The 20,343-nt window shown below is 41.1% G+C and overlaps 2 protein-coding genes across 2 annotated transcripts; one reads left to right on the top strand and one right to left on the bottom strand.

The window, feature by feature from the left end:
* Positions 1 to 1,307: 1,307 nt before the first annotated feature.
* On the bottom strand, positions 1,308 to 7,596 carry LOC102722602 (polyadenylate-binding protein 2-like). Its single transcript, XM_006659239.3, has 9 exons — positions 7,144 to 7,596; positions 6,134 to 6,252; positions 5,393 to 6,052; positions 5,217 to 5,294; positions 5,042 to 5,131; positions 4,610 to 4,747; positions 2,115 to 2,282; positions 1,820 to 2,026; positions 1,308 to 1,724 (listed from the first exon to the last, which is right to left on the bottom strand). Exons 1-9 carry the CDS (start codon positions 7,418 to 7,420, stop codon positions 1,482 to 1,484), a joined length of 1,980 nt encoding a protein of 659 aa, XP_006659302.2. The 5' UTR covers positions 7,421 to 7,596; the 3' UTR covers positions 1,308 to 1,481.
* Positions 7,597 to 10,964: 3,368 nt separating this feature from the next.
* LOC102703237 (CBS domain-containing protein CBSX1, chloroplastic-like) lies at positions 10,965 to 19,295 on the top strand. Its single transcript, XM_015840691.2, has 8 exons — positions 10,965 to 11,279; positions 13,791 to 13,878; positions 13,952 to 14,016; positions 14,687 to 14,735; positions 18,005 to 18,057; positions 18,487 to 18,602; positions 18,706 to 18,763; positions 18,844 to 19,295. Exons 1-8 carry the CDS (start codon positions 11,082 to 11,084, stop codon positions 18,916 to 18,918), a joined length of 702 nt encoding a protein of 233 aa, XP_015696177.2. The 5' UTR covers positions 10,965 to 11,081; the 3' UTR covers positions 18,919 to 19,295.
* The last annotated feature ends 1,048 nt before the right edge of the window (positions 19,296 to 20,343 follow it).

Raw genomic sequence — 20,343 nt, 5'->3', positions numbered from 1 at the left:
TTAGTCGACATCTTATAAATAGCTCCCTCTTAATTCATTTTGGTTAGAGTTGCTAGGTATGATAATTAGGTATGGTAGTGCCCATATGATCATGTTCTTTTCATATGTATACCTGTTGGATATTACGTCTTACATGTCTATGTACCCATTAGATATGTGTTTTGACCTAATAGCAATCTACAGGTATAAACTAAAGAATATACCCAACTCTAATAGAATTTTTACTCGTAGGTAAACAGATAAACGGTAATGATTGTTATCTCTAGCTATCATTATTGCTCACGTATTTTTATGGTATTTTTTCATGCGATATAACCTATCGCATCTCATAGTCAATGTGGCTACAAAGCCTGCTACATCAATCGATCTTGCCAATTGTCGCTCTTGCTACTGTAGGAGTTGGATATGACCGTCCCGTGCGTGGAATTGCTGTCACATTAAAGTTTGAACGACCGAGCTCCATTCATTGCAAACTCATTAAGCTTTTGTTCAGCACCAATATCCAGTGACATCGTACACGTATGCTTGACATACGGACTTGACACATGGATCTGGTATTTAGCTGACTCGAAGACAAATCACCTTGGTCGACCTACCAACTAGGAGTTCCTTAGCTTACTTGTGCCCAAGCTCATTAAGAAGAACCGCTGGTCTATACTACTTATTTGTTAGCATTTATTTTTACCAAGAAATATAAAAGAGAGAACCTGTTCAACCCACTAACCCAAACTATATGAACATCGACTTTGGTGCGTTTAATTAGGTTACTTTGAAAACCGTCTTAAACCGTGGATGAACATGGCTAAGAGGGTAGTTTCAAACCAAAATAAATTAGAAGAGGTTTTTGCAATAGATCAATTCACACAATCTTAAACTTAAGAGTGATATTTGGGGGATTTTGCAATTCTCCCTTGGAAGAAACACAAGGCCGAGGGTCCAGAAATGCTCTCTCCTAGAATCTATACACTACGAGGACCTTCTATGATGATATAATCTTGAACAATCACTAGCATGTATTCATTTTCGACCGGATAGATCGGTTCTGTGGTTTGACCATTGTGGAGGGCACAACACTTGGCGAGGAAAATTTACAGCAAACTTCTGTCCCTGCAGCCACAGTTCGTTCCATTAGCTTCTGCGGTCCACCCATCTCTGCGCCACAAGAGACCAAGTTCAGTGAAAGACGGCGTGCTGGGTAAAAGAGCAAACTCCATTTCGAAAGCACGCATTCTAAAACAGTATCAGAATTCAAAAAAATAAAATCAATGCAGTATCTAACTACCCATACATGGGTAGACAACAATCCATGCGATCATAATGCAATCTCAATATTTTAAGCAAACACATAGTTTAATCTGAAGCCAAATCCACACAATGCTGAAGTGCCGTCTAACAAAGGTAAAGACAAGACTCCCAACTGGGTTACAAAAGATGAGTACCACCACTCCACTTGGCAGTCCAGGTATCAGATGCCAGCCAGGTTAAGAAACAACGCCATCGCTAAGGGTGAGAGCAGCTAGCCGATCGGTTGGGGTATTCGCCTGCTGCTGCTGAGCATTATGCAGAACCTCCATAGCCTCAGCAACCTTGGCCTTCAGAGCATCAGGTGACTCAATGAGATGGAGAACTTCAGTTTGGTCCATCTCCAAAAGCATGCCAGTGACCTTCGCTGCCTGATCATGCTCCAGCTGATCAACAAGAGGGTACAAACTTTCACCAAGCATCTGCAGCCATGACAAAAAAGTTATGATCCTGATTCCTGATTGAAAATTATCCTGCATCAGTATACTTGCAGAAAAGCAAAAGAGGATAAGCTAACCAGTCTTTGCTGATCTGGAGGTGAATTGGCCAGTGCAGAGGCCAAAGCTCCAATTGGAAGCGGCTGAGGTGCTCCAGCATCACTGAGAGGCAATCTTCCCATCTCATAAGGGGATGGCACTAAACCTCCAACACCACGGAATCCAGTATCTGTCATGCCACGACCTGAAGCATAGCGGTAACCACCACGACCACCCCTTGAAAGCATCTGCAGCATGTACCAAAACAAGAAAGCAAACTCCTTGTCAAAGTTGAACAAATAAGTTTCATTGAATCACTCCAAACTGAATTATCACCTGCTGGTGGCTCATTTGCATTGGTTGCTGAATTCCACCGGCGCCTGCACGCCTTCCAGCTGGACGTGGTTGCTGACCTTGCTGGACCATAGGCATGACAAAATTTGGAATTGGACCAACACCAGGCCTCATGCCAGGAATGAGATGTTGCTGAAAGCCATATCCAGGCTACAGAAAGTAACATTTTCATAATATAAATGAAAAGAAATTAAAAGAGTCATGCAATAAGAAAGAGATCGATTATCACGTGCAAGTAAATTTGTAAAAGAAGGTTTTCATGAACTGCAAATTATGCATTATATATTTCAGACAATAATCATCCTACAACTAACAAAGTAGATGAAAGAATCCTGCCAAGGGCAGTTCAGCATTTTTCACAGAAAGCTACTCCCTCCGTACCAGAAAGCTACTCTAATTTGATCTAGAAAGATGAACTTATTTGGGATGGAGGGAGTAACAAAGACAGCAACCTCTATTGGAAAAATCATGGCAACTTGGCAAGGAGGGCAATTTCTCATACGGTAGCACCAAAGTAACTGAATTACCCAGAAACTTTGGGTGGCAGATAAATGATTTTCTGTCAATTATATAGTATTGGATAAGCAACAATGCACCTTTTTCAAGGACGGCAACCTCTATTGGAAAAATCATGGCAAGGAGGGCAATTTATCATTGGGTTGCACCAAATAACTGAATTACCCAGAAACTTTGGATGGCAGATAAGTGAGTTTCTTTCAATTATATAGTATTGGATAAGCAATAATGCACCTTATAAGGGTAATATTCACATCTCTCTCTTTTTTTTCATCCTAAGATCCGATGCAAATTTCACATATCTTTTTTTTTGTTTTCATCCTAATGACATTCAACGCACTGCTCCTTACACAGCTTACTCTCCTAGACTAGAGTTACAGGTGCCATAATATTTAGAATATCTCCTATCATTCACTTCTGTTTCTATTACCAAACTGAAACAAATCAAATCAAGATGATAAAAATATTATATACTTGTGAGGCATCAGTCGTATTAACCAATTAAGATTTAATTAGTTTGTTCATGTTCTGGAATGTTCAACTTGTTCAGATTATTCTCACAAACATATCCATGACGAATGGAAGCAAAGTTTTGCAATGTAGTTATTTCCAAAACAGTCCTCACAGGTCACAATGGCCACTCACACAGAAATTTCTTCAATTTTGTTACACCCATTTTTAATGTGTAAGTACATCTTTTTTTTCTTTGACAAATGCTTGGTACTGAAATTTTCTCAAACTTGCTTGTAGTGAGAAATAGGTTTACTAACTGCCCAGCAAAATATGTAACAGTTACTGAAAAACGGTCATAACATATATGACACGAAACACTAAAAAGGGAAACATAATGAATACGGAACTACTCCGGACAATCAGTAGCAAAGTTCCATCTTGTTTAATATTTTTCTGCACTTATCATTGCTGATTTGCTGTAAACGCGGAAATAGAACTTTAAAGTATAAAAACATAACGTTGTCACTGGTAGCGCAGAACTTTTACTAATTAATTCAGAAAGGAAAAAAAATGGAAGTCGACTAGATTTAGGGCATAACAAAGTATGCCATCAGAAAACATGTAATGGTAGCACTGAGCAAGTTGGTAACCAACAAATTAACATCATCATCGGTTCTTTTTTGGTATCATCAAAATTAATACTTCCAAAATTAACAAGTAACTAGTGAAAAGCTCAATGTTGGAGCATTAATAGTTATTTGGCACATTTGAGAAGATTACGAGCTTCGATCCAGAATGGAATTGAAATTGTACTATGTGAGCTATATATCAAAACATTGGCATCAAAAATCAAAATTTTAGTATTTTTCTGGTTATTCCACAGAATTATAGTACTTATTCTAATCCAATAGCAACATACTGGTTTCCAAAATTTCCAATAGCAGCATACTGATTTCCAAAATTCTTAAGGATGTGTTTGGTTGAAGGGACAGGATTAGACGGGCCCAATTTTTGTGGTGTTTAGTTTGCGGACAGGTGGGATGGGGTGATCCCTCTAAGGGAATATTCATCCCAGACATAGGTCCAAGCCGTCCCACAAAATCAGGCCCACGAGTTCATTCCAGGTGGGGACCAGTGAATGGCACACAGTCATCGTCGACCCCTTTGGCTGCCAGCGTGTTCCTCCCCTTTGCATGATGTTCAGCCACCATTGAGTGTTCTGCCACAGTTGACATCTACTCCTTTGCTCAAAGTCAAGCTTCGACTCGTCGGACACCGTTGGGAACTAGATGGAACTAACAGTGGCTACAAACATCATCCATCCATTACTCTCCTATCCACTCTACCAAACAAAAAACTGGGATCATCCCATTCCGTAAACCAAACAGACAAGCAGGATCATCCCATACCCAAAATCAAGGATGGTCTCACCTCATCCCACCTTGTCTCCCAACCAAACACACCCTAGGACATTCATTATCTGTTGTTAGATATTGGTGTTTATATACCTGAGGGTTAACAAAAGCTGGAGGCGGTTGGCCATAAAACAGCTGTTGGCCAACACCAGGGACACCAGGGGGATACATGGGCATACGAGGAGCAACTGAAGGAGGCATCACCATAGGACGCATTTGTGAAAACTGCGCCTGAAACAAGTCATCAACATGAATGACAAGTTACAGAATATTAGAGACAATAAAAAGGTGTCCATGTATGGATGCGAAGGGTATCAGAAATGACCTTATTTTCCAAATCATTAGAAATTTTTCAAAACAATATAAAACATAGAATAGCGCAAATTTACCCCTTTTTCCATATTTTAATTGGAAAAGTCAGAAATAAAATCATGTTTGTCAAATTTTGAAATAATAACTTACTACTGACAGAGAACAGCATTTAAGGAACATATGCCTACAGGAAGTCTTGTTCGTCAATGTTACCTGAAGCCTTGCCCTTCTTTCTTCCTTGCGTTGTGCAAGTGCTACATAGAGAGGTTTACTGCCAACCATCTTACCGTTCATGGCTGTAAGCTGCAATCATCAGAACAAATATGTTAATGGATTTCCTGGACTATGTTTTTCAAATATGATGCCCAGTGATATAAATACAACTCACAGCTCGTGAAGCATCTTCGGCAGACTTAAATGCAACAAAACCAGATCCTTTACTAACACCATTTAAATCCCGCATGACCTGTCATGTTATTTATAATCAGCAGCAGAAAACTAACCAAAGCATGCACAAAAATTCTGTTAATTATTAAGCCGAACTAGGTGAGTTAAGAAACAAACCTTACAGGAAGTGATAGTACCAAATTCAGCAAAAAACTCTTTCAATTTCTCATCATCATCGATGCTATCATCCAAGTTTTTCAAATATAAGTTAGTGCCCTGATTCTTATCTGCTGCCTCTTTGATGTTCTTCTCAAATTTTTCTTTCAGTTCCATCTCCCTTTCTGACTTCTTCTGTGCTCTACCAACATACCATTCTTTGTCATCAAACTTCTTGCCATTCAAATCTTCAACAGCTCGGGCAGCATCATCTGGACTTTCAAAGTTAACAAATCCAAAGCATCTAGATTTCCCATCACCCTCACGCATTACAACAATACTAGTTATAGGTCCAAATGTACCAAATATTTCCTTTAAATTGTCTTCAGTTGTGGATTCTGATAGATTCTTTACATACACATTGTTAAATTTGGGATTGCCCGAGACATTTTCCCTCTCCTGTTTACGAACGAAAGGTCCTACATAGACCTTCTTATCATTCAAAAGCATCCCATTGAGCTTATTGATAGCATGCTGGGCTGCCTCCTCCTGCTCAAATTGAACAAAACCATAGCCCTTCGACTCTCCAGATATTTCTGTTGCAACTTTACATGAAAGAATATTCCCAAATACAGAAAATGTGTCATGGAGGGCTTTGTTATCTATTGACTTGTCAAGATTCTGTGAACAACATAAACTGATGTTACAGAGATAATTCTTGTTGACAATCTGTGAAATGAATAAATATTATGAAAGTGGTACCTTAATAAATATGTTTGCTGCACCACTTTTACGTGAGCTGGGGTCACGGTTAGAATACATTATCCTGATAGGCTTCCCATTAATAGGAGTGAAGTTCAGCATATCCAATGCCCTTGCAGCTGCAACAGATTTTAATGTAAGAAAAGAAGCAAGCTACAATTCTAATTCGACAAACAATAAGAACAAGTTTACCAAATCAATGTACATCATATGTGATTGAAATATAATATCAGTGCACACATAATTAACTTAACATGAAGAGCAAAACTCTGGCAACAACTTAAGAGGCAAGTGCCAAGCCACGGAAAGAAAAGTTCAGGACAATTGAAAGCAACACGCTCTTGATTATGACAAATACTATGGAAGGATATTTCTCAGCAAAGTTCACATTGTGCAGAAAACAGGCATCTAGAGTTATTTTTTAAAACTTTTTTTTATTTTATTTAGAGAAGGGTATTTTTACCCGGCTTCTATATCCACCGGATATATGCAGCCATTTTTTTTATTTCGGGAAATTTGGGAACTCCTCGAATACCCAATCTGAAATTCATCCTCCTATGGAGATTTGAACTTAGGACCTTGAGTCCTATCTAGAGTTATAATGTTGGATGACCATAGTTCGCTAAAACCAAGAGGACAAATCCCTAATTACTAAGAAAAAAAATCATCCACCTGCCGTCCAAGTTTATTTTGGCTGAGACATGAAAGCGACTCCATTACTTGACTTATAATTCTATCTGACAACACAAAGTTATACAAAACGTAGTAGAAAAAAAATCAATATCCTTCCTGCACAGATGAAGTTGCACACTTCAGTTAATGAGTACAAACAGCACAATTAGCATGTTATTAAAACAGACTAAATAAATTTGGATCATTCGATATCACAGGTTACTACCAAGAAGTAATGCAGTTCAACCCTATTCGAATTGTTCCCTGCCAGAACCCTAACGACTCAAGACCAACAAATATCATAAGACTGATTATACGGAAAAGAACAACGAGCTCACCATCGGCTGGGCTACTGAAATTGACATAGGCGTAACCTAGCGACAACCTGGTATTGACGTCCCTGCACACGCGCACCGACACCACCGATCCCACCGATCCGACCTGGCTGAACACGTCGAACAGCTGCGCGTCCTGCACGCTTACGTCGAGGTCCCCCACGTACAGAGACGTCGCCTGGAAGGTCGCCGGAGCGGCGGCGGCAGCCACAACCCCGTTGGCCTGGGGCGGCGCGCCACCACCCTCCGTCGCCGGCACCGCCTGAACCTGCGCCGCCATCACCAGGGAGGGGGATAGGTGGATCCGATCGAAGGATAGGGTTCCGGCGAATTTTTTGGGGATTTTCGGGGGTAATTTTGCGGATTTTTTTGTGGTTTTTTAGGGTTTGGGTAAGAGGGGTTGGGAGGGAGAGGGCGGCGCGTGAGGGAGTAGACGGCGGCGGAAGGGGGACGGGAATAAGAAGCGTTGCGGCCTTGCGGAGGCGACAGATGCATGGTGCGACGAACGGCTGATATTAAGGGGGTGTTTGATTGGCTGCAGCAGCTCGGTCTCACATCTACCCATGTAACTTTAGTGTGTTTAGTTGTCTGCATTGGCTTTACGGTCTAGTTGAGTAGATGCAAATTTGGCCTTTGGGCCTGGCTGAGAAGAAACGCGAGAGGGGAGCTTCGCTCGGTGGCCAGGCTGAGTGGATGCAGCAACTTTGCACCTGCTCGTACGCGCGCGACCCCGTTTTGCATGTGCTCGTGCAGAACACAGCTCCGCGAGCCCTTGCCTCCTCCTCGGCACTCACTAGATCTGCTGGCGCCGCCCAAGTCCGTTGCCGGCGCCGCCCCATCAAAGATCCACCGACGTCACCCCGTCGTTTGCTGCCCTCGTCATTTTCCCCGACCACCTAGGGTCGGGGTGCCCAACCCCCAACCTCAACCGCCCCTCCAGATCCCTCCTCGCGCCGCCTGTAGCTGAGCCGGCCGCCGCCATCGCTTGCTGGCAGTGGCTTCGCCGGGACACCGCCTTGCTACCTCGACCCTCCTCTCCCGTCGCCGCCTCGTCGAAGCTCCTGCTACCGTCCTCGCCTGCGGGCCGACGCCGCCTCGAAGCTCCTCTCGCAGGCGCCGAATCTAGACTGCCCCCATTGTCGCCTGTGAAGAACTGCTAGCTGTCGCCGTCGCCTCCAACCTCCTCTCGCCGATGCCTCCTTCGACCTGCTCCTGCTGCCGTCTGCTACACATGTGCTTTGATCCTATCAGATCCTATCAAAATTTAGTGCTATGCATGTGCTTTGGTCCTATCAAAGTTCTAGTTCAGGTTCTACTATGTAAACACCATTTAATTTGTGATGGGATTACACATGAGTTCATACTGGACACCATATGCTATTTCGCTGGATTGAATAAATTGTTTTGGTTAACTGATGCTCATGTCTATTTTCAGCTTGTGTTTTGTCATAACATTTTTTTCGCTGGTTTTGTAACAGGCAATTTGAGGCACAATGATCTCCAGTACACATTCAATCTTTGATCTTAACTGGAGGGACATCTCAGCCTCAATCTGTATAGATCACATAGCAAAAAACCCATCTCATTAGGTTGTGTAAAACTGAATATCACAATCTCACTAGTTGCAAAGGGACACCCTCGTCAAGTCTGAAACTTATGAATCATAATTGTATAATAATTATTATAGATTGCATTGAATGATATCATTTCACTGAAAATTGCTTAAATACTAGTAGTGGCAACAAGTAATCTGTTATTTTTTGGCACCCAAAACTACATGAACACTGCTGTCACCACTACAATCAGATCACATAGAAAGATACATCAATGTATGCCAAGAATAGAATAAAATTTAGTTGACAGTTCGTTCAATGAGAACTTAGAAGATTTTTTATTGCAGTAAACACGAGGCAACCTCAAAATTTAAAAGAAGAGGTGATTGCACTCAGGGTCCAAACATCCAACCAAACACCATCTTTTGGATATAGCGTCTAGAGATACAACCAACCAAACACAATCACATGTCATCCAGGACAACCTCATACAAGCAACCAAACAAAGCAGCCTGGATCACTCTAGCTAGGCTGAGAACAATCTAGATGTAAGATACGAGCCAGGCTATTGACCTCGCAAGTTCCCCATCGGGCCGGGGCTCTGCCCCAAGAGACCGCCACCCATATGCGGTCTCAGAGTGTAACAATCCACTAATATTTTCTATTTAAAGTTTAGTAGGCATAATAAAACTTAAAATCTAAATGGTACTCGTGCATAATTTAGGCTTAACTAGCGACAGCCACTTAGCTATCTGATCCTGAACGAGAGACCAAACTAGCAAAATAAGGAAACAACCTACTCTAGTCAGAAGACTGAGGCTGTCAACCAACCAAAAAATCATATGCTTCAAATACAATTTTCTCTTAAATTACTCACGATCCAATTACGCAGTTGTGTTCATAACAATTAAATCTTTATAACAAGATCTCACATGATTATATTTTGATGAAAAACTATATTACTTTTATAATATATTTGAATTACTTTTAGATTTTATTAAGTTACATTTTAGACATATAAAAATAAATTTAATACAACATAAAAGTAATTTACATATATGATAGAAGTAACTTAAAGCAAAAGAAAAATAACTTGTCATGACATTAGAAGTAAACCCGTTGTGGGGTAACTATGAATATGATATGTTGATTAAATCTAATTTTTAGATAGACTTATGTTTTCGTAATATCTAATTAGTACGCGCACACTATATGATCTTATCGAGCGACGCTTTTCAAGTCGTCCGATCTCCACTCTTCTACACACACCTAACACCACAGACAGCCGGCCTCATGCCACGGTAGGTTCAACGACGACAACTGTGAGGTATCTAGGTCGATCGACTCACAGAATCACGAAGAGTATGAACAAAATTTTCAATTTTGTCAGCCCATCGAGGGTGGATGAGGCAAAAAAAAATTGAGAAATTGAATAAAACAAGAAAATTGACAAAATGACCGTAAGCCTTCGCTCCAGAATAGTATTTTAATGAAACGCGTTTTCGGGATGACATTCTGGCGAAATTGAATGTGACCAAATGCCCATTTTCCCCCATGAACACACGCAAACAACTATTATGTGATCGGAGGGAGTGGATGCAAATTATTGGATGATGCAATTATTTTGTGACATTATTAATAAAACTTGCCATGAATGCCTTAGAGCAAGGCTAATAATATAGCCAACAAGCTGGATATATGGTTCTTACAGTCTTCTCTTAGAGCAAGTTCAATAGCATATTCAACTACTGGTTTCAATTTATCTATAGTCAATCTAATAGTTAACTTATACAATAGTTACCTATAAAACATTAGTACATGGTCCCATATGTCATACACACACTGTGTCTTAGAGTTCGTGTGCAGCTGACTATAAATTAATAGCTTACCTCTATTCTCTTTTCCCTCTTATCTCTTTAAAATATGCATATAGCTGGCTTATAGCCTTCTATTGTACCTGCTCTTAGCCCACTCATATAATAGTCAGCTCTTTATCATTAAATACATGACCCACATGTCTCTCTCACGTAGTTTCATGGTTCTTGTATCTAAACTGACTATAAGATTATAACTCATTTATCTTCTTTCTCTTTCCCTTTTTTATTCACATAATTATTTAGCCAGCTTATAGCCTACTATTATAATTGCTCCTCCTAAAAAAATCTGACCATTTCTCCGTCTCATCAATTCTCTAACGCGACAACACCAAACAGATCTACTACTCCCGTGTGTAACGAAAATATCCCCAGCCTCTCTGCCGTTCCGTTCTACCCAGACAGGACATAGGCGCAGGCGGAGCCACAGGTTCCTCCTCACCCTCTCGCTCGCCACTCTCCCACCCACGATTAACCCCGACGCGAGGACAGGAAGAGTGTGTTACGGGAAGCCATGGACGCCACGCTGCTGCTCCTTTGCGCCGACTGCTCGGTCGTCGCCCGCGGCGGCCGCCGGGGGCCTTCCCTGCCCGCGGGGCCACGGGTGGCGGCGGCTCCCGCTGCACGGCCATCCAGGGCCTCAGTCCGAGCGTCCGCCGCCGCGGCGCCCCCCGCAGCGTGCGGCCTGCCGCATCACACCTCCGTCGCCGGGGTGAGTTCGGCTCGCGCCGTTGCCTTGCTTATTCGTGCTGTTCTATTGGCTTAGTATTCGGAGGTGAATTGTGGCGTGGACGCATCGGGGTCTGTTTGGGCAAGAACTCAATGGCTTGTGCTGTTCATTTGGGAAGTGCAGATTGCTTAAAGTGGTTGTGAGCATCTTCGGATTATTACGAGATTACACACCTGACCTTGTGTCCACCGACGCGTGGACATAGAGAGAGGTGGATCCACTGCCAGTGGCACAAAGTCACTTAATTTCACATCAGAGGATAATTGAGCATATGTGATCCATTAGTTAGACAATCTAGGATTTAGGGGGTGTTTGGTTGCTAGCTAAACTTTGCCATGTCTAACTTTAGACGACTTTGATTAAATTGACAGTTATTTGGTTGCAGTCATAGTTGTGGCAAGATTCTCTTCCAGAAACTAGGTCCCGCATGTCTCGATGATTTAGAAAAAAAATGGCAAGATTCCCTTTAGACTTGTCAGGGTTTGGCTAAGGATTTGATAACCTCAACTTAGGCAAGTATATCTTTGTTGGCTCATGGTGGCAAAATGTGATTAGCAACCAAACAGGCCCTTACTAAATCTAATATAAATTCCACTATTTAGTTGATATTACTCTAGAGTTGGCCGTTAGGTCCTCCTGATCGGGCACCATCCCTTATTCAGTCCTCCTCTGTCTAATAAGGAATTGACCAAGTTTATGTGTTCCTGTAGTGATTCTGATTCTTTGTTATATTGGAACTCAGTCAAGCTATTTGAGTGCAAGCAGAGCTGAAGAGAGAGGGAGACATCCATCAGCATGAGTAGAGGCTTTCTTCAACTGATAGAAGAATGCAATCATAATCAAAGACTTAGAGGTACCGACAAAATGGGGAGGAATTTTGATGTTGCTGAAAAATAATCAAAGTAGAAAAGAAAGCATGAATGTATGGTAAATGACAAAGCCCAGAGAAATAACAAGTAAAAGGTGGGCAAAATTCAATTAGTTTTTAGAGAGTGGCAAATCCTAGGGCGTCAAACTAATAATGAGTGGCATATGATCAACTATTTCCCTAGGTGCCAAACTAATGAGTGGAATACGATCAGCTATTAGTTAGGTTCTTGTTACCTTACCTCAAGATCTTAGAATCTGTAGCTTGCCAGAATTTTCATTGTTAAGGAGAATCTGGAAAACTGAGCAAAGAGCTTTGTGGTAAAACTGTAGTCGTTAATCCATCGACTCTTTTCATCTGACCCTTTCAGCTGGTGCACTACATAGATGATACATTGATGAGATGCTTCTGTTTTTGTAAGCATAGTTGTTTTTACCTGTCAGTAAATGATTTGAGTTCCTTCTGCTTGTTCCCTGGTAAGCTTGAAAAGATAATATGACACCCACCAGGTTTACAGTTTTCTGGGCGTGGTTAAAAGGTTTTGTTGTCCTACTTCCTTTCTATTCATCTCTCCATAGTTTCCAGTAACCTCCTCCACGTTGACTGGGGTTCAATGTTACTCCCTCACCAGAACATGCAATGTTGCCCTTAGGTCAGCTTTGATGCCACTGGGAAAGAATGTATGGACTTGGTTCTTTCAGATTCACCTGGCTCCACTTGGCCTGGCACCATCTTATGAGATATAGATGTGTGTCAAGATGGTCACTGGTTAGAAACCCTTTTACCTTTTTCTTCGTTCGCCAAATCTGTAGCCTGCAGGTGGACCTCACTGGTGGTATGCAATTATGCATGACAACAATGCCCAAGTTATGGATGCACCACTGCAGCAGCCATGAAGTGCCCCATGGATAGTTGGATACCCATGGATACGTTTGTTTCAGCCGAATCACTTCAGCATGGAGATCTAAGCAAGCCACATGAGGCCAACCTGTTTCTGCTGACCATCAAAATCAGCAGCCCACCACCATCGCCGTCCTCAAATTGATGCAACATGAGTGCATAGCCATCAAGTGCGGTTGCAGTTTCCATTGGCATAGTAAAGACTACTCCTGCATTCCTTTTGTTGTCAAATCAGTATATATTAAACCAACCGATACAATTCAGTACTGAATAGTGTATACTCGCACTTAAGATCTGAGTTGATAGAATTTGCTATGGATATCTAGGCTTCATCCAAGAGTGCACCTTTACTGAGCTCAATCAGGCTGTGCCTCCTGCTGTTTTTCTGTTGCTGAGTGGGGGGATTGGGAGGGAAAGAAGAGAGGATGGGGAAGAATGAATATTAAATCGACATGCATATGGGCATATCCTAGTAACGGTGAGGCTTCATTGAACTGCGAGCATCTGATGTAGGGTTTAGTCAGTCCAAAACCAGGGCTGGGTCAGGCGAAGGTTGTGTCTAGACAGCGTAAAGTTCAAGGTTGAATTGTGGACTTGTTATAACATCCTTCTCTATCATGCTTGACTTCCAAATTTTATGACGCACTCTCAAATTTCTATTTACAGATTTGAGATGTTTTTATGGATATTAATATTTATTGAGCTCCTGAATTCTTGTTGTTCAGCAAAATAGCGGAATTTACACTGTTGGTGATTTTATGACTAAAAGGGAAGAACTCCATGTTGTGAAGCCGTCAACTTCAGTCGATGAAGGTTTCTTCCCCCTTATATGCTGTGCCCTTCTTTCTTTTATTACTAGTTACAAACTTATCTTATCTTTGAGCAGCCCTTGAGATGCTGGTGGAGCATAGGATAACTGGCTTTCCTGTTATTGATGATGAATGGAATTTGGTAAGCTGTATAATATTTTACGGAGATAGTTACTTGTAGAGGAAGGCTAGATGCCATTGCTTCAAGGGGATTAGGGTAGTAGATTGGGGAGAAAGGCATAAACTGATATGAGTGAACTTGAGATACTAAGGCTGCGTTCGTTTGCCCCCCGTAAGTTAACTTGCCCCCTCGTTTTCCACATGCACGCTTCCTGAACTGCTAAACGGTGTACTTTTTGCAAAAATTTTCTATAAGAAAGTTGTTTTAAAAAATCATATTAATCTATTTTATATTTTTCTAATAATTAATAATTAATTAATCATGTACTAATCTATTACTATATTTTCCGTGCCAGGGATAAGTTGGCCTAAGAGATAGCTGACAGATGGAATATATATATATATATTTCTTGTTTTATTAATAAAAGAATATCATCCCTTTTTAAGTGGCAACTCAACTTGATCTCCAAATTATCTATAAATAGTATTATTAATCATGAATTGTACATTCTAATTCTCCTAGATTTATGAGCACATGTTAACCACTGCTGCTTTTGGATCTGTGAACCATAAAACTCTGAAACAAAGGCATCATTGACTGTTAAACATGCTTTGTCCTGTTATAATATTGTGTCGCTATACAATATAGAATGTATAAGTGTTGCATTAATCTGTTTATTTCCCATCCGCAGGTTGGTGTTGTCTCAGATTATGATCTCTTAGCACTGGATTCAATATCAGGTATCATTGGATTTTGTTTATGTTGACATTCACTAATACATGCTTCATCCATCCCAAAATGTAACAATTAGAGTTGGGGAATTTAAGTATTTGCCACTATTAGGTTTTGCAGCTCTCCAAATGCCCTTCTTATATTTTCTTACAAAATTGCCATCGGAGAGAGTTGTTTTTTTAACTATTTGCCACCTTTTGCCTACGTGGCATGCCAGCGTGGAAAGCAGCCCTCGATCCCAAAAGTCAGCCACTCTCCCTTCCCTTCGTCTTCCTTGTCGTGTTGTAGGCATGCTCCCTGCACCCTCTCGAGTTGCTGTTGGCTGCGAGCATCGCGGCATGGGTTCGTGGGAGAAGCAGTGACATCCTGATTCATGGGAGAAGCAGGCTCCAAAGGGGAAATTTAACTTTTTGCCACTCTTACGAGTCGTCAAAACAGATTTGTCACTCGCTGTCTATGACATGCGGACCCTCATGAGTCTATGACATGTAGGTCCAGTGGCAAATCTGTTATGAACATTCGTAATAGTGGCAAAAAGTTAAATGCCCCGGCGCCAAAGCTGAAGGGGATGGCAGCAGGATTTTGCTCTTGCTACGGTGCTGAAAGAAACGGTGACTCCATCGTCCTAAGCAGCATGGCTAGGATGGTGCCCTCTGGCGCTCAAGGGAATAACGGGTTTGACTCTGCTAGGATCTGGCTCGATACCTTCGCTGCTTGGAGATGAAGGGGAGAAGGGTCTGACTTGTGGGGCTCATACCGCTTTCCACTCTAGCAAAAGTAGCAATAGCTAAGAAATGAATTCTCTTCTGTGGCAATTTTGTAAGAACAAATCTAATAGGGGCATATGAAGAGTTGCCAAACCTAATAGTGGCAAATAGTTAAATTTCACTTCGGAGTTGGGTAGAATTATATAGGGGAAGGTTGTGGTCACTTGAGAAGAGAAAGTCAGTGGAAAAAATTGATGTAAGATGGTTATGATTGGTTAAGATCGAGTAGGTGAAGTTGCTACATTTTGGGACATTTTGAATGCTAGAAGTTGCTATATTTGGGACAGAGGGAGAAGTTGAAATCGTAGTTAAGGAGTACTTGAAATCATAGTTATTGAACCCGTCTCAACATTACTGATGAACTGAATGGTTCATATTATAATATCTTTTAATTGTTTTCATGTTATAAGTAATGGGCTGTAAGTCTAAATATAAATTATAGCTGTGGAGATTCCCTAGTAGCCAGAGTTTGATCCCTAGCTACCGCATGAAGTCCAAAAGGATTTGTTTCCCTTCTATTTTTTCTCTATGGTCTTTTTATCAGACCAAACTGGTCGAAGCTCTTGTCCTGGTTTTTCCCGGTCTAGTTTAAATAACTGTTGTTCAGATCTCATGTAGCTGCAAGTTGAAACATCATATGATTATGGCTCATCTAGTTTACAACATGTTTTGTTAGAGATATAGATACATACGGTTAGAGATAACAGAGTTCAATTGAAACTCTAGAGATAAAGATAAAATTCTAGAGAGATACGATAGAATATTATCTTGCACTCCAAGTTTCTATCTCCTATGTACCCTATAAATATGTCCACGAGGGTTAGTGCAATACACAATAGATCACAACAGATCTTAGATTTTTCTCCCATCCAATATTTTTCATATGGTACCAGAGCTTAGATCCTAATATCAGTCGTCGATTTCGAGTCAACGCCGGCACGCCGGCGAGCCAATCCAATCGATTTCTGGCTGATCATTCAACGGAAGACGACGAGGTCGCCAGCCACCCATGCCAATTTGTCAATTTTCACTGTCATCGATTAGCTGTGCAAATCACTCGTCCAGCAAGAAAAGGCCACGCGCATCCATGTTTCAAGCATACAAGATGATCGGGCTACATTGACGTTACTCTACCGGCGACAAGTTCGTTCTGACCAGTATGTAGTGTACAAGAGAAACAAATCACCATTATCCATAGATTAGATATTTTTTCCCAATAATTAGTATTAGAACAATTTCTCTTTAGCCATCATATATCATCTATAGATTAGATTAGATTAGATTCTTCTTGCTACAAAATCCCCAAATTTTAGCGGCAGAAGCAGAGGTGCGGCGACATCAATCAACCAACAAGCAAGCATTACATCAAGCAACCGACGTCTTCATCGAATCTCCACGTTCGCCATCAACATGCATTGAAGTAACACCGCCGATGGTCTACATCAACATGTGAACAACACGACGCCGCTTCGTCCACAACGATGGACGTTCATCTCGTGTCCTCTGACAGGAATCTCTGCAAGACGCTTTATCGACGACGGCAACGACCGCGTCATCTATGACGGGAAAAGACTGCATCAATCTAGCATCGCTATGGTGATTACCTACACGGCGTACAGAGTTCAACCAAAAACTGGTGACCTGATGTCAACAACGCTCTCTGACATCTGCAAGATGACCCAAGGGCATCCGCTGACATATGCAAAGACGCTTCCAACGGCATCCTCTGACATCTGCAAGGTGCCTCATCTATGATCGCAGCTCCGTCTCCATTTTTTTTCGCCTTCGGCTATATGCGGCTACATCAACTACCGTGTCTACGACGACCGCGACTACCACATGATCGGCTACCTCGACGAACATCACAACAAATCATCGTCGACAACTCCAGTCAAAAACTTCCGTGTCATCGCTATCATCTATGACACTCCCGCTATGAGTGTGGAGGGAATAGAGGAGAGAGATAAGGGACGACACAGAAGTGGATGCAATCACCAAGGTGGAGGACCAAGACGACATGGAAGGGGATGCAATCACCGAGGTGGAGGACTATCCATCAGATATGCAATTGATGATGGAGAAACAAAGAAGAAAAGATGGTAAAACACAAGATTTGAAATCCAGTCGCAATCGTTCGCTTTACTCCCGTTACGACTGAGGAGGAATGTTAGAGATATATATACATACGGTTAGAGATAATAGAGTTTAATTGAAACTCTAGAGATAAATATAAAATCCTAGAGAGATACGATAGAATATTTATCTTGTACTCCAAGTTTCTATCTCCTATGTACCCTATAAATATACCCACGAGGGTCAGTGCAATACACAATAGATCACAACAGATCTTAGATTTTTCTCCCATCCAATATTTTCCATATGTTTACTTAATAGAGTTGGAACTTGGGATCATTTTGGTATTGTTTATATCTATCAATTAGCAACAGCTTATATTCTACATACTATGATGCTCACTGTGTATTTTCTGTTTTAAAAATCTTCTCCTACAGGAAATGGACTTGCTGAAGCAGACATATTTCCTGAGGTGGATAGTACTTGGAAGGTACTTCTAAAATGCTTTTAGTTCTCATGGAGTAATTTTCTCATGATTATGCATTTTCTGAAGTGTGCAGTTTCTTCTTTATTCTTAATAGAATTAATTTATGTAGGTCTATGTTAAGATAATCCCCTCAAAGTCAATCTATAGTATGGTGTTTTACTATTTTAGAGAATTACGTAACCATTTCGTGGTTTGTCTTTAGTATTTCACCCGACCAAGATTTGGATTGGTCAACAATTGATGCTTCATTGCAGTTGATGGAATATCAGTATATATGACTATTAACAACTAAACGAGTTAGAATATTGCATTGATGCAGACCTGTACTATTGGGCTTGCCATTTCCTTTATTTGTATTTTCATTATAATTTCTCTTTCTTTTCCACTTATGTGTTTAACTTTCTCTGCTTTTGATCAAACGATACTCTCTAGACATTCCGTGAGATACAGAAGCTCTTGAGCAAAACTAATGGAAAAATCATTGGTGATGTTATGACTTCTGCACCTCTTGTGGTGCGTGAAACTACTAACCTTGAAGATGCCGCAAGGTATTTTTACAACACTGCACAACAATCATCTGAGAACATCACCAACTTATGTTTGAATTTCTCCAAAACCAAAATTTAGAAGTTATGATGCCATATTTCACAGGTTACTCCTTGAAACTAAGTACCGCAGGTTGCCAGTAGTTAACAGTTCAGGCAAATTGGTGAGTGGGCAAGCCTTCCTATATTTTATTTTGTTCTTTTGCTGTGTTGAGTTGTCTTCAAACAAATTTCTATTTGGAAGGTTGGGATCATAACAAGAGGGAATGTCGTCAGAGCTGCCCTTGAAATTAAGAAAAAGTTAGAAGGAAATCTTTGAATGGATACTGTGGATTGACCCTTTGGAGACATTTAGGGGCTTCTTTCTATATCGGGGAGATGAACATAAGGACAGCAGGAAATTGGATTCAAACCATTGTTTCAGCGATCAGTAAACTTCGCCGCAATGTTTATACCCGGCGAGAGTTCAGCAGCTGCATTATCCAGGAGAAGGTAGATCAGTATATGTGTTAGTGTCATCAATTGAAGTGTAACGTTATGTATGCTGTTTTGACTAAATTCAGTTACCTGCACATGGTCAAAAGATTCGGTTACAAGTTGTTTGCTTGAGCATTTCGGTGGAAAGTACAGTACTACAGTGTAACGTGACGGAAAAGGAACCTCTAATATTCTACAAAATACCCCTACATTGTAAAATGCATATTGTGTATAATGGAATATATGCTTCCCGCCAGTGAGCTCGCTACATTATACTCACCTGACGGATGCGAGGGCAGCAGCATAAGCCCTGGATGTACGATTTTGTCAAATTATTAGACGGGGGCGGATGCGTGATTTTGATGATCGGAGTCAGGTTCTCTTTACCGTGCAATCCGTCCGTGCCGCGGGACGGCGGACGTCGCGGTGACCATGGACGCCATCGAAACCTGTTTATTTACCGGGCATTACCTATTTTATCCATTGATTACCCTACATTATTCTTGTTATATCAGGGGTAATTCAATTAGAATTAGACCTAGAAAATGCTTAGTCTATTGGCTATGGTTCTAAAAACGATATTGGCTATCTGGCCGATAGAGTATTTAGGGTTAATGTTTTTTCATGTTTTTATATTTTGTCAGCTGTAGAGTCAAATTGACGGGCACACTTGTTTTTTCTTTAAAGATTCTGAAAATTTAGGTCATGTATTGAAGTGATCTAGAAGACCTCAAAATTTACGTATGTAACATGTCATCATATGAACTTTTGGCGTCAACAAAACTACAAGCAACACTTATTTTACTAACAAAAATATTTCCATCATTTATTGGAGTAGGGTGCAAAAATCTAGTAGGACTTTCGCCGCAACACGGGCCTTCCTACACCCTGATTATCTGAAAATGGAGAGGATATAAATGCGGAAGAGAGGTTGACTGCCAACCTCTTATAGACGTACCATATAAAACACCATGACAGATGGCAACGACAAGATGGATCGTCTGAAATTCTGAAAAAAGGCCAGCCACCGACCTCCTCAGTCAAGCACGACTTTTTGCGGTCACTCCTTAGACATTCTGCACATCTTCTGTAAGGGCGACAAGGGGCTTGACTACAAAAATACGACACCCTCGTCAACGGTTGTTGGCCACGGCCAAGTAGCCGTTTACCACGTTAAATATTGTGTTTTCGGAGGACGTGTTTAGACGTGTGTAGGTTGATTTGTAAAATAAAATTAAAAATAAAAAAAATTCGATGAGCTTTGTCC

Source organism: Oryza brachyantha, chromosome 8, assembly GCF_000231095.2.
Source record: "Oryza brachyantha chromosome 8, ObraRS2, whole genome shotgun sequence".
NCBI lineage: Eukaryota > Viridiplantae > Streptophyta > Magnoliopsida > Poales > Poaceae > Oryza > Oryza brachyantha.
This window is presented reverse-complemented; position numbering and strand designations above follow the sequence as displayed.

What these genes read in the sequence shown, in the direction of transcription:
- LOC102722602 (XM_006659239.3), bottom strand. Translation starts at nt 7,420, where the DNA reads ATGGCGGCGCAGGTTCAGGCGGTGCCGGCGACGGAGGGTGGTGGCGCG. An exon ending in GTACTATCACTTCCTGTAAG is followed by an intron (nt 5,295 to 5,392) that starts GTTTGTTTCTTA and finishes ATAACATGACAG; the next exon opens with GTCATGCGGGATTTAAATGG. An exon ending in TGCAAATGAGCCACCAGCAG is followed by an intron (nt 2,027 to 2,114) that starts GTGATAATTCAG and finishes TACATGCTGCAG; the next exon opens with ATGCTTTCAAGGGGTGGTCG.
- LOC102703237 (XM_015840691.2), top strand. Translation starts at nt 11,082, where the DNA reads ATGGACGCCACGCTGCTGCTCCTTTGCGCCGACTGCTCGGTCGTCGCC. An exon ending in GTCAACTTCAGTCGATGAAG is followed by an intron (nt 13,879 to 13,951) that starts GTTTCTTCCCCC and finishes ATCTTTGAGCAG; the next exon opens with CCCTTGAGATGCTGGTGGAG. An exon ending in AACCTTGAAGATGCCGCAAG is followed by an intron (nt 18,603 to 18,705) that starts GTATTTTTACAA and finishes CATATTTCACAG; the next exon opens with GTTACTCCTTGAAACTAAGT.